The sequence below is a fragment of the Xiphophorus couchianus genome, chromosome 11 (assembly GCF_001444195.1).
Source record: "Xiphophorus couchianus chromosome 11, X_couchianus-1.0, whole genome shotgun sequence".
In the NCBI taxonomy this organism is placed as follows: Eukaryota; Metazoa; Chordata; class Actinopteri; order Cyprinodontiformes; family Poeciliidae; genus Xiphophorus; species Xiphophorus couchianus.
Window position 1 is genome coordinate 12,156,268 of NC_040238.1, and position 14,069 is coordinate 12,170,336.

General features: G+C 43.2%; 1 protein-coding gene across 3 annotated transcripts; it reads right to left on the bottom strand.

The window, feature by feature from the left end:
• Positions 1–1,164: 1,164 nt before the first annotated feature.
• On the bottom strand, positions 1,165–11,458 carry LOC114152780 (smoothelin-like protein 2). 3 transcript variants are annotated; one of them, XM_028030788.1, is made up of 13 exons: positions 10,871–11,458; positions 6,581–6,653; positions 5,417–5,521; positions 4,720–4,878; positions 4,507–4,644; positions 3,415–3,618; positions 3,203–3,343; positions 2,758–2,820; positions 2,625–2,682; positions 2,419–2,541; positions 2,227–2,341; positions 1,990–2,141; positions 1,165–1,701 (listed from the first exon to the last, which is right to left on the bottom strand). In XM_028030788.1, the coding sequence occupies exons 1-13, from the start codon at positions 11,264–11,266 to the stop codon at positions 1,575–1,577; spliced, it is 1,854 nt and encodes a 617-aa protein (XP_027886589.1). In that variant the 5' UTR covers positions 11,267–11,458; the 3' UTR covers positions 1,165–1,574. The 3 variants fall into 3 exon arrangements, with proteins under 3 accessions (XP_027886589.1, XP_027886588.1, XP_027886590.1); XM_028030787.1 differs by having other exon boundaries at positions 2,419–2,544; XM_028030789.1 differs by having other exon boundaries at positions 2,419–2,544; positions 5,450–5,521; positions 10,871–11,457.
• Between the last annotated feature and the right edge of the window lie 2,611 nt (positions 11,459–14,069).

Here is a 14,069-nt window from a genome sequence, read left to right on the forward strand (position 1 = left end):
AATCTATGGAAGAGGATTAGGGCCACTAAAAAAATTTAAAAAAGAATCCTATGGAAGTCATTAACTACACTTTTTCGTGATAAAGAAAGTGTTTCATTTTCAAAAGCTACTAGATAGTAGCCATAGCTAGATAGTAGCCATAGCCATAGTAGCCAGAGGAGAGGCTGCCATGTACCAGTGCTGCCTGTTGGGCCCTCTGACCACCACCAGCAGGCAAGAGACAGGTGGAGTGCCTTGCCCAAGGACATAACGACAGAGGCAGACAGAGCAGGAATCGAATCAGCAACCTATTGATTGCAGGACAAACTTTAATTATAAGGCTAGCATTAGCATGAGGGCTAGCACTAATGACTGGCATGTAAACACTTCCAGTAGGGTAAGGGTTATCACTATTATGTTGACTCACATTAAATTGCTCCTTTCAATGTGCAATTTTATGTGAGTCAACACCTTAAATTGTTAGCCTTTTAGCTAACTATAGCTAAAATGCTATGATTCGCTTAAATGCTATGGTTAGCTTAAATGCTGTCAGTAGCCTGTGGGGTATAATTAGAACGTTGTCTTGCTCCATTCAGTATACTAAACATAGCTAGCAAATGAAATTTTTTTAACTGTCAGGCTAATGTTAGCATGGTAGTGAGGGCTATCAGGTTTCTGTGAGGTGGAGAATAATTCAATTAAAGGAGATACTTATATGAATAAAAGTTATAATTATGAGAATAAGTAAATTATAAGGATAAAATTCATAATTACACGTTTAAAGTTATAATTACGGGTTTTATGTGTAGGACCTGTGCAGTTTTATGAGTTTTAAAATTTATAATTATGATAAAATATTATCTTAAAACTTATCTTAAAAAATATGTAGGGCACGAGGAAGAAACCAAAGAAGGAAGGGTAGAAGAAAGAAATGAAGGAAAGATGACAGGAAGAAAAAGAAGAATAGATGGAAAGCTAGAATGAAGGAAGGATAGAAGGAAAAAGGAAGGAAACTACGTTTATACATCGGGAAACAGAAAAACTCCTCTTTTCTCATTCTCAACCTTATTCCAGACTAGGCGGTAACCATGGCAACCACCTTGACTTTCCTCGCCTCAGTGAAGCACTTCAAACCAGAGTTCGTTTGGAATACAACTCCACCTAAAAGATGCAAACTCTCTGTAGTGAGGCTTCGACTCCAGCACATAAGCTCCAGTTTATGGATTTTAAATGTTAAAAAGAACCTTTTCTGAAATGAACAAGCTTGGCAATAATGTGATGTGTACTTACTGAGCAGGAGCTCATGTAAAAAGTCATTTACAGAAATGTGTTTACTGGCTTGTTGTTAACCAACAAGCCTTGGTTAGTTGGTTAACCAAGTTAACCAAGGCTTGGTTAACTTGGTTAACCAACTAATTTCAACTACAACAGGGGGGCAACGTTCCTTTGCTCCACCAGCAGATGGCGACGTCCTCTCTCCCATCTGGTATCCATCTTCAGATCGCAGGACCCGCTACACACACACACACACGCTCACCCCTACACACACTCAGTTAGCTGGTGAACACACTCACTCTGCGTGAAACTAGCCAGAGCTACTCAAACTTCTTCAGGTGGTTGTAGAGCGACTGGACGTAGGTGAACACACACATGGGGTCCGGCTTGTCCCCCATGTCCAGCATGTCGTCCACCTCGATCAGCCGCAGACAGTCCGCCTGCTGCCTGAGACGAAACAGAGAGAGAGAAGACTGACACCGACTGAAAAGAAACACACCCATTACTTTAAAACACCACAGTCAGAAAGACCGACAGACTGAAATTAATACTCCTGTTGCGTCCGAAGTCCGTCATGGCGCCTCAATGTGGTTTGGCGACGTAGTTGTAAAGATGAACAGTCACTCAACCAATCAGTCAACCGACCAACCAACCAACCAACCAACCAACCAAATCATGCTTGAGAACCATATAGAGACACCAAAGCTTTTTTAGCTCTAGCTTCGTTGGACTTACTCCGCTATAGTGAAGGCCGTCTGCAGGTTCTGTCTGCGGTTCGCCGGATTCAGAACGTTGTAGTCGAACTCCAACGGGAAGAAAGAGTGGACCAGGGCACAGAAAGCCATGCCGTCGCTCCAGCTGGAGGAGAAGTTCTGGATGTCTATGTTCTAGAAGAGAAATGACAGGAAGCGTCTCAGGAAGACGTTCATCCGTCTCTCTGATGGAAACCTGTGAGGGTTGGTGAAGTTGGACCTTGTAGCCGATGGTTTTGGAGCGACACCACTCCAGAAGGATCTGCTTTATCCCGCTGGCGCTCGACACACCGAGGCTCTGGGAGCGCTTCAGTTTGGGCTTGGAGTCCTTCGGCCTGTTTGGTAAAAAGTGCAACAGATTATACAGCAGCAGCTGCTTCTGGACTGAAGGATCTAATCTGGGTTCACTTACTTTATGGGGTCAGAGTTCATCCGCTCAAACAGGGCCCGTTTGGCTTGGGCGCCGTTGGAGCGCGGAAGGGTTTGGGATTTCATCGCCTCCGGTTTAAACTCGATACCTCCGGACTTGTTCGACCTGCTGAAGGGTTTACAAACCAGTTCAGATTATCATCATAAATTATGCAACGTGAGCGAAGACGATGTTCTACCACAACATACGGGTCCAGTTTGGGTGAGAGTCCGGACTTCATGAAGGATTTGGAGGGAAGTAGTTTTTCTGTGGAGGAATAGTTACAAATCTCAGCAGGGAGGACAAGAGGGAATGGAGGAAAGTCCACAGAGCCAGTCGCACCTGCAGGCTGAGGAAAACTCACGCTCCGTTTTAAACTGGGACTGGGCGTCTTCAGGACCGGCACTGAAGAGATTAAACAGAACCAACAGTCAGAGGATAACAGAGAAGTAAGGCTGTTTTCACACCTGACAGTCCGGTAGACCCAATTCGATTGGGAAGAAAAATTAAAATAGACTGTTAAAAAAACGGACTGTTGGGCTGGAGCGGACTGGAGTTTTGTTAGAGCGGACTGGAGTTTTGTTAGAGCGGACTGGAGTTTTGTTAGAGCGGACTGGAGTTTTGTTAGAGCGGACTGGAGTTTTGTTAGAGCGGACTGGAGTTTTGTTAGAGCGGACTGGAGTTTTGTTAGAGCGGACTGGAGTTTTGTTAGAGCGGACTGGAGTTTTGTTAGAGCGAACTGGAGTGAATGCACCTTAAATGTTTTGCTGGCTGGAGCCAAACTCGCCTCGTTTAAAGGGATATTCCCCTGGTTTCACTGTGAGGTCCAGTGATGCTGACAGAGACCGAGACGGAGCAGAAATGGCCGACTCTGTGTTTGGCTTGGTGATGGCGGAAAGCGGCAGGTGGTGTTTGGGTTCGTTAACGTCTAAAAATGAAAATGTAAACTGGTTTAAAACAAACTCCCAGCATGAACCAGGAGGCAGAAACTGTCCGCACCGTGTCTGACTGGAGGATCCGTTTGCTTCGGCGCCGCTGGCGTTTCCTGCGCTGTAGGATTGAGGCGAGACGCGGCGGTCTGATCGGATTTAGGCGCCGCGGAAACGTCTGACGGGATTCTGGTGGCAGCAGCGATGGGAAGATGGGACGAAGCCTCCGAGTCGGACTGATCCCGGGGATTCTGGGCGATCGGATCCTTCGCGCCTGTACAAATACAGAAGACTCTGTGTTTCACAGGGTTTAGAGCCACATACAACAAAAGGTGATTTATTTATGAACAGAGAAACTGTCCGCTACTGGTCGGCCATTTTGTTGTATTCCACATGTGGTCAGCTAAATCTTTGTGATTTTAGAAAGTCACTAGAACGGTTTCTGAAAGATGGGAGAGTCACAACAAATTGACATTTTCTGCCAGGTTGCAACAGAAGCAGAGAGAGAAATATTTCTGTCATGATATATTTATGCTGCTATTCCTGTAAATAAATTAGAAATTTAGCACTTTGCATCCACTGGCATACATATGTCACATGATTTCTGGCTGCAGATGTTTCCTTTGCTACAAATGATAAAGCTAAAACAATGCTATTATTGACTATTAGGCAATAAAATGTTTATTTCCTCATAAAAAAGGATTTAATTATTTGTTTCGTTGCATCTTTCAGTGTATTTCTATTCTATAAAGAGGCTTAAATGAAAAATCGGCAGAATGTGATTTTTCTATTCGATTAATCAATCCTCAGAATAACTAATTATTCTGAAGATTCGGGATTTTTCTGCCGATTATTCATCAAATTAATCGATTAATTGTCAGAATAATCTATTTTCACAATTAATCGTCAAAAAAAATATTAATTTGAATGAATTGATTAATTTTTAAATCAGACTAATCGATTCATCGTCAGAATAACAGATTAATTTCATGATTAATCGTCAGAATAATCTATTAATCACCATAGTAATTGTTAGCTGCAGTCCTAATGTGATTGTTTTTTCTGTCAGAACCCAGAAGTTGAGTCTAACAAACTGAAACAGTTTGGAGAAAACAGGAAGACTGATCATGTCGGCTCGACCCTGCAGATCCGTGTGACCGACCTCCGATAAATAAATGATCTGCTGCGGCTTTCCGCCCTGAAGCCGGAGAGTAAACGGGTTTGGCACCGAGGAATCCCTCCAGGCCGGGTTTGGTGGTCATGGCTGTGACAGGCAGGTGGGGCTGCGGCTCATGAGAGTCTGAAAGAGGAGCAGTCAGATTTCAAAGGTTTTGTTTCATTAAACCGCAAAGGCAGAAGCCATGTTTCCACTCACCGCTGATTACAGCCGACTCCACTGGTTTAGACTGGGATTCCTTGCTGGTTTTGGCCACAGCAGTGGGAGACGGCGCGCTCACTGGAGCATCTGAGTTGGTTTTCGTCGTTGCACTGAGAGGAAGATGCGGTTTGGTCAATGGACCCGACTCTTCCTGGTCTGCAGTAAGAAACACAGAGTTAACCCGTCTCCCATCAGAGTTTAATATTCCTCATGTTTCCGGGTCCAATTTCCGGTAAAAAGCTACAAAAAAAACGTCACTCTGGGTTTAAAGTCCAGTACAATCAGTAAAAGAAACAAATGTGTTTCATTTCTTCACTTTTTGGGGTGAATAACGTTACAATCCTGACAATAATTAAATTTTATTGGCTTTTTCTAGGATTTAGGAAAGTAGTCATTGTAGAACGGACAGAAGGTTTGGTGTCCAACAGTACCTGAATGCACCCTAGAAGGGAAACAGTTTTGCTTATTTACTGCTCTGTATGTGTTTTTTCAGCAAATGGCCGCTTTTTTAGAGTCTGTATACTCCAATTAACGATTAATTGATTTCTAAATTAGTTGACGATTATTTCCATAATTAATTAATCTTAATCTGGTTAATCTTTTACTAGTTTTTGTTGCGTAGCAGAGTGGATGGTTTTCTCTTCAGTCCAAGTCAGACCTTACTGACAGTAAAGTTTATCTTCCTGTATTTCACCTGCAGCAGGAGGATGAAGAAACACGAACTGACCAGGTGAGCTGAGGGTTTCCGAGGCCAGGTGAGAAAGGGGCGTGGCTTCATCGCAGCTTTCAGACGCAACTCCTGAGCGAAAACAAGAACGTCGACATTCAGCACCGAAGAGCGATTCTGCTGCATTTACCAGCTCTTTAAAACATTCCACATAACCAAACTCAAACTGTTACTGCACAGTTTTACACTGAGAGATACTTTAATACTCAAAAAAGTAAAAAAAAAAATCAGGAGTTGTGTTTTCACAAAAGAAACAAAAACAATCATAAAGTGGAATTAATACAAATCTGTAAATTATGTAAAGCGATCCAGTTCAAGGTTGAGTATTCCTGGTACGGCAGGTTTTATAGGTGACTGTGTTAAATTAATCAACTGTCATAAAGACGTTTTATTTTTCAAAATCATATTTTCACATGTTATTCATTCATACATTTATGGCTTCAAACTAAATATTTAGATTTTAAACTAAATATTTAGCTCCATAAATATTTAGTTAGCAAGCTATTCAGTTTATCTACTGAATATTTAGCTACTAATATTACTAAATAAACTAATATTTATTCAGTTTTTAAATATTTACCCAACTACAGTATTTAGTTTAATAGCTAACTAACTGTTTAGCTTGAATGTAAATATTTAGTTAGAAAGCTGAATATTTCTAAACTAAATATTTAGTTTAGAAACAAACTAAATGTTTTATTAGCTATTCAGTGTCCTACATAGTTATAATGCTAACTATTTAGCATATTTACTGTTTAATTCCAAGGTAAATATTTAGCTCTGAGCTGGCTAAATATTTAGTTAGCATTAAGGAAGCAAAAATATTTATGGAGCTAAATATTTAGCTTGCTAGCTTTTAGTTTGAAACTGACATTTATGAATGAATAAATACATAACATGGTAAAAATATGACTTTGAACCTCATTTTTTCTCTTTTTTAAGACTAAATAACCTAAAACATTGGTGTTAATTTTAGAATGAGTAACGTTAAAACCAGCAGCTGCATGTTTTTAACTGTGGTACAGCTTTAGTAAACGAGGTGGAATAGCCCTTTAGTGCGACTCAGCGGCCATCTTCAGCCTGGTGAGGATGGTTACCGTGGCAACTGCTCTGCATGGAGAGGAGTGCTACCTGCTTCAGTCTCTTTCTCCTGGTCAGCCGCGGCTTCTTCACAGTTACTCCTGCCTCCTTTAGCATTCATGCCCTGGACAGGAAAAACAAGCCGAGGAATTCATCTCACCGTCAGACATATCTTTGTGTTAACCCAACACAAACCAGAAGTCACGATAAACAAAGATCTTTTATTTTAACCTCATTCTCCTCAGGAATCTCACATTATTGATTTGTTTACTCACTGATTATCTGACAGGAATCTCAAATGACGCTCAGGGTTCCAACATTTTTCACATTTCACTGGAAATGTTAGTTTTTTATTTCAGTTTTGGTCTTTTTAAAAAAAATAAAAGATCAGAACAATGTAGGGACGGACTGAGCTGATGGATGGAAGGACTGGTTCTGATCCAGATCATCTTACAGAACCACAACCTTTTACCTTTATAAAGACCAGAACATGGGATCCAGTCAGAACCAGGAAACCAAGTCAGAACCTGCCAGAACCAGTAGGTCCAGTCAGAACCATTCACCACTCGGGCCCACATGCAGCGTTCCTCCCTTCCAGGTGATGCTACCTCTGTGGAGCTCCAGCTAATTCTGGGCTGTTATCATTAGTCGTAACCCGGTTCTAGTTCTGAGCCCGGTTCTGGGCGTTTGGGCCTCCAGCTGCCAGCAGCTCTTCCTCTGACAGCCGCATCTATTTTAGATTCCAGGAGTTTCCGCTGCCCTCTCCGTCTGTCCCAATATAGACCCAAACGGACCTTTTGGACTTCAGGCAGAACGCCGAGCCCGCCGGGCCGCTCTCCCAGCATGCAACGCTGCAGCCATCATGCGATACGGTTCCAGCGACAGTCCATCGTCGGCTGGAGATTATCGCTGGTCTTTGGGAATCTGAGTCCGGCTGTCTGACCCGGATAATCCTCCAGCCGACCCGCCGGGTCCGGATCACTAACCTCTAAAAGCATCGACATGATGTCAGCAGCACAAATCCAAAGGTTCTAGAAATTACTCGGCAGTCGCCAGGGGCGGCTCTAGATGGAGGCCACCGGGTGCCAGCAACCCTCTAATGAGCAGATAATCCATCCATCCATCCATTTTCTTGCACCCTAACCCCTAGTGGGGTCAGGAAGTCTACTATCTCCAGCTGTCAACGGGCGAGAGGCGGGGTCAGCATGGACAGGTCACCAGTCTGTCGCAGGGCAACACAGAAACAGACAGGACACACAACCATGCTCACACACACACACACCTAGGGAGAATTTAGAGAACCCAATTAACCTGACAGTCATGTTTTTGGACTGTGGGAGGAAGCTGCACAGTCCAAACCCAGCATGCACAGGGAGAACATGCAAACTCCATGCAGAAAGACGCCGGGCCGGGAATTGAACCCAGGACCTTATAGGTGAGGCAACAGGGCTACCAACTGCACCACTGTGCAGCCCTGAACAGGTAATATTACATTTCTGATGCACAGAAACCCTGATTAATTTCTCCCTTGGATCAAATATTTTACTTTCACAGTTTCACCTGAAGCTAAAAGATGATTTTCAGCTTCAGCCGGATTGATACAGGATTAGTTTTCATCTGATATGTTGGGCTATGGACCTAAATTAGGGCCATAAAATGTGCTAAAAAATATAAAATTGAAAAGAATTCAAGATGAAAAATATTTTTTACAGATAAAAAGATTAGAGAACAGAAAATAAATTGAAACTGGAAAATAAATGTGAAACTTAAATATTTGAAGATGAACAAGTATTTTTAAACTGAAAAAAAATATCAGAAACTAAACATTTTTTTTTTAGACTCCTAATTTTTTGATTAGCTGTGGCTAAAAACTTCTGCCGATTTTAGTGCAAACATATTCTCTATTGAAACTATGGAAGCCATTTAGAAAAATGCCCACCAGAAATGGAAAACACAAGACTGAGAAGATATTTGATTTGGATCAAATTTGACGTTTGGCACAAACATTAATTTTCCACAATAATCATGGTAGCCATCTTGAAAAATCCCCAAAATAAAAGTAAATAGGATTTCTGTCGATCCAATTATCTTTGATTTGACAGCAGAAAGTATTGATCTGTGACAAGTATTACGAAATTAAGTCCGGAAATAAATGAAAAAACGGCCGCCATCTTGAATTGATGGTTCAGGCTTTTTGTGTTTTTGTGATGTTGGTGAAATATTGACTGATCTGCGGCAGTATGGAGGGTTCCCTGCTCAGGCTGCCTGAGTGACAGAGGGTTAATCGGTCAGACGTCAGTCTGTGGGGGGTTGATTAAAGACCAGGTGACTTCAGCAGGGAGGAATGTTGGCAGGGTGTGTGTTTCCAGAGGACAGCTGCTCGTCTCTCTGAAGTGTGTGTGCTGACGGGTCAAAGCGACGGAGACGCTTTTCAACTTTCCATCGGGAGACTTGAGACCCGACTTGGCTCGAAGGCTGCATTCCTGAGTGATTAGGGGGGTGGGCTTGTTTTAGTCGCTGAGTGACGTCTGGCCGTGCCACATGGCGGCGCGTTGACGTTAGAAGAAACCCAGATTGCTGTTTTAAACGTGTAATCTTCATCACTCCTCATCGATCCGGGTCGCGGTGTCGAGACGGAGCCTGCAGACCCCCCGGCTGGGGCCTGAGAACAGTGTGTGCCTCAGATAAGAGAGGAAGGTCCAGACCTGCTGCAGCCCAAATCACAAACCCAAAAATATCCGCGCCCTTTGGAGGACCCGCTGGGTTAAAAAAAACTGGCTCATGAGCAGCAGGCGGCCCAGAACCGGGCTTCACTCGGTTCTGGAGGAGGCTATTTCGGGTTGCAGCCGCAAACCGTCACATTTAATCAATAACGGGAAAATCATTTCAGCTACTGAAAGGCGGTGCGCTGGGGTCAGAGGTCAACCCTAACAGGGCTGTGCTTTACTGCATGGAGGGCAAAAATTCTGGTTTTTACGTTTGTGTTGAATTTCTCCGTCTGTCTGAAACAGTCGAGTCGGAAGGTTGTGGGTTCGATTCCAGCTTCCTTTTGCTACCTGTTGCCCCTGAGCAATGCAGTTAGCCCCAAGCTATCAGTGCACCTGTGTGTCCAGGTCTGAAGGTGTGTTTATGGGAGAATCTGGCTTTGATTGGTCGGCAGGGTCCGAACGTTCGGCCCATTTATTGATGCAGGTTCTGATTTTATGATGGTAGAAATCAGCACTTAAAGCAAAAACCTGGAATTTTTCTCATTTTCGCTTCCGGTAATGCGGTTCCTTATGGACCGTTAACGGACCATCAGGAACAATAATGTGCCATAAATTATCAGCAATAATGTGGTTATTTAATCTGTCTGAAAACACTGGGGGTTAATTTTTTAAAGTCAGAATTTCACCCTATTTTTCACTAATTTATAAATGAGTTTCAAACTAAATATGTATTTAGCAAGGTCAGCATTTAGAAAACAAGATGAATATTTACCATAACCAGAACCATATTTAGCTTACCAGAAGTGGACTACCAAAATAAAAGCTGGATCTTCTGAACCTCTGTCACGTTTCTTTTCCTCTTTTCTTGTACAACATTTTAGGTTGAATCACGGAATGAGCGGTTTCCAAGACAACAGACGTTTAGGATCTGCTGAGTGACGCATCAGCTTTGATGGATTCAGCCTCACCAGCAGGAGTTCAGAGGTTAGCAAGACATAGCTTTTATTTTGATAGTCCACTTCTAGTTATCAGCAAGAGAATTTGCATGTGAGCTAAGCATATAGCTCTCTGCTAGCTCCGAGCTAACTGGCTCCGAGCTACATATTCAGTTTGGAAATAAATACTGAAATAAATATTTAGGTTAGAACAAATATTTAGGTAACACAGAGCTAGATGTTGAGTTTGGAGATAAAAATTAAGCTTGCCAACTAAATATTTAATTTGAAATGGTGCCAGTCTCAAATGAATAAATAAATTAACGAACGAATAATATCCTTGTGGCAGTGACAGGAGCACAAGGACAGTCAGTCAACGGTTTGCTGTTAAAAACTTTTAGAAGTTGACATAAAATTTGAAAATATCCCTAGGTAAACATGAACTATTGGATAACATGACAAAAAAGGCTAAAACACCAACTATAAAGTTTTAAACAATAAAAATATTAAACCTGAACCAAATAACCAAAGTTCAGCCTGGCGGGCCACCAGGCTGAACATCCACTGGTGGAACCCTGATGTGTGTCGTTATCGCTCCACCACAGCGGATACCGGGAATGAATTATATGCCGTCGCATCCCGACCAGAACCTGGACCAGAATTCTTAGCGTGTTTCTGTCTGCAGGAGGAAAACTCACGTTTGTGTCTGCGTGCCTCTTCAGTCTCCAGGGAGCCGGACCCGGGTTGTCGCTGCCCAGTCCCGGCGCCTCAGCGTGTCCAGACCCGCCCCAGCCGGGCTCTGGTGCGGCCCAGTCCGGCGGCCCAGCCTCATTGTGGCCGTTCTCTGGGCCGCGGGCCCCGGCCAGCTCCCCCACGGCGCGGCTCAGGGCGTCCAGCCGGGTCCGCAGCTGCAGGTTCTCCTCCTGCAGCCGGGCCACGGTGTCGCTCAGCGGCCGGCTGGACGCCCACAGCTCGTCCATGCGGTGCTCCACCTGCTGCTTGAAGGCACTGACGTCCACGTGGACCTCCCTGACGGCGGCGTCCAACGTGGCCCTGAACCCGGCCAGCGCCCGGCTCACCGCGCCCTCCTCCATGGGACCTGCTGCTTCTCTTCAAACTGAACCTCTATCTGCCGGACGCTCCTGCTGCCTCCAGACGTTCGCTGCTGCAGGAAGGAGAAGCAGAGCCGACCAGCGCCATGGAGCACATCCTGTCCCGCTGAGAGGTGAGCCTCCCCAGAGTCCGGCAGGCGCAGCTCCTTCCCCGCCGCTTCGCCTATGTATTTTGGGACATAAAGGGGGCGGGAAGAAATAAAAGGGGCAGGCAGAGCCGGGATTATTCAGATGTTTGCGTGTCCCTCAGCTGCCACTTCATCTGGGGGTGGAGGGGTGTGTGTGTGTGTGTGTGTGTGAGAGGGGATCAGTTTCATCCTGGGTCTTCACAGCAGAGATGATTGAAGTTACCTGGAAATGTTTCTGTTTATTCCAGAGCTTTTCTTCTGAAAGGTTTTTCACAACTAAAAGCTCCATCATGTCTTCCGTCGTCTTGTTGGACGTCCTCCAGGTTTCCGTCCCAGTCTGGAAAAATCTGGAATTTGGTCCAGAAGAAGCCAGACTGACATCCTTGTTCTCTACCTCCATTCCTTCTTTCGTCGTTTCCTGCTTTAGGTCCTTCCTTTCCCCCTCGCTGCTCTCCACTGTCTAGCCTTCCTTCCTTGTGTCCTTCCTCTAAACTGTTTAATTTCTCACGTCCTTTCACATCTTTTTTCGTTCCCTATTTTCTTTCATCCATCCTTCCTTTTTTCCTTTCCTTAACACCTTCATCTTCTACCTTCCTTGGTCACCTCCTCTTATCCAACCTTGTTTCCTTCCTTTCCCTCCATCCTCATTAGCATGACATGCTAACAGTCTTCAGCCAGAGGCCTCTTCAGATTCGTTGCGATCCTGACTGCTACTGGAGCTCCTTCCTGGCCTCAAAGACTCGATGAAGACACTTGGATGATTTGACGACATTTAGGAAAAATAAGGTTTGTGGTTCCGTTACAGGAACGTTCAGGAAGCCTGAACATTTTCAGATGCTGTAAACTTATAGAAACATAGTTAAATAGGTGCTAATTTTTCATATAAACTCTGGAAAACGTCGAACACAGTGCAGATACGAAGCCGACAGCAAACAGTCTATCAAATCAAATTTATTGGATTTTAAAGGGGTGCTCTCATTTCACAAGCTATAGTACATAACTCCGCTTCATCTCAGAAAACAGCTGAGTCACATTTCAGGTAGGAAAAGTTTCCCCGAAAAAAGTCACGCTACAAAAAAACCGGAACAGATGCGTTAAGTCTGAGATAGATTCTGTATATGTATGGCAAAATTTGAGTGTTATCAAAAATAAGTGGGGCAGGAAGTGTTGAAGGTTGTGAGGGCGCTGCGTTCAAATCGGTCAGGAAAACGGAGTGATATGGACAGCAGAGTCACGCCTGAACTCCAAACGTCAAAACACTAAAGCAGAGGGGTCCAAACTGTCCGCCCTGATGAACTCCAGGGCCAATCCTGACCAAATTTAAATGACAAAAACTCAAACTGAACTATATGTTAGGTCAGGTTGTGAACAAACAGAACAGCCTCATTTCAGTTTTATCTTACGTATTTTTGGGTTGATTTTCTGTTTTATTGTCTTTTCCAGATTTTTTTCAGTAAAATTCACTGGACGTTTGAGATTTAAATAAAAGCAAAAATTGGTTTGTGTTTTACCTCCTTCGGTTAAAATCTAAAATCTTTTCTAAAAAACATAATAAAAAAATCCACCAGTTTTGAATTTTGGACCGAACAAACTGATTCTGAGGGCCACAAACGGCCCACCAGCCACACTTTGGACACCTCTGTACTAATCAACAGACACAGCAAATGAAACCAAAATTTAAACCTCGAGCAATAGAAAGAAATTATCTGAACGACCAGTTAAAAGTTGCAAAACTAGAAAATAAAGATTTTCACCTCATTACATCAGATATTTATGAGTTAAAAACTAAAGTTGACTTTAATGAGCCTCATTTCTGCAAACTGTAATTTAAAATAAAGAATATTATAAACACAGCCACAACCTGTAAACACGGCCTGCCAACTTAGCTCTTTAAACTCTGTTTTGTAGATATAAATATCAAATATTTCACAAGGCACCGGAGACCAAGTTCGGTTCAGTCAACAGATCAAATTCAGCCCCAGGAAAAGCTTCACTCTGATATTTTTTTTTTATTGAGCCACATGAAGGATTTTTCTGAGGAATGGGAAATGAGATCTAGATCTCAACGGGGTTTACCTGATTAAATAAAGGAAAAATTTCTGACCGGACGATCCGGTCTAGGTTGATGGAGAAACCGTAATCCGCTCCAACTCAAACTTCAGATTTAAACACTCTGATGAATGTAGGAACTGTCATAAAAGCAACAGGTGAGGAACATAATTTAGCTTAATAAATATGGCAGCTGTCATAAAGCGATGGGTTCCATGTTTTCATGCTCTGAATCTGTATAAATGCCTCAAACAATCCACATTAATTAACCTAAAACACTTTAATGTGGGTGAATTTGTGTTGAAAATCTAAATGTCTGATAAATAAGTGAGGAATAAACCTCGTCTCTAAGGTCCTCTATGTGGAGCTGATTGAATTTAAAAAATAAGAGCAAAACCAGCAAGCAGAGTCAGTGCTGACCCCTAGTGGCGACATGCGAGATGTTGGCCCCATCCAAACTCTGAAAGGCCCCTTCCAGCCCGCCTCTGATCAAATTACTAAAAAACTCAATTATAATAAATTACTGGATCCAAGCTGCAGTACACATAAAACCTGCATGTTTTATACTAAAAACCAGAATTTTTGTTTCTAAAACCCTGTAGGTTTTA

Coding starts and splice junctions, on each gene's coding strand:
- LOC114152780 (XM_028030787.1), bottom strand. CDS start 11,266: ATGGAGGAGGGCGCGGTGAGCCGGGCGCTGGCCGGGTTCAGGGCCACG. Junction 4,879..5,416: donor TCTTCATCCTCCTGCTGCAG/GTGAAATACAGG, acceptor TTCTTACTGCAG/ACCAGGAAGAGTCGGGTCCA. Junction 4,645..4,719: donor GGAGTCGGCTGTAATCAGCG/GTGAGTGGAAAC, acceptor CTCCTCTTTCAG/ACTCTCATGAGCCGCAGCCC.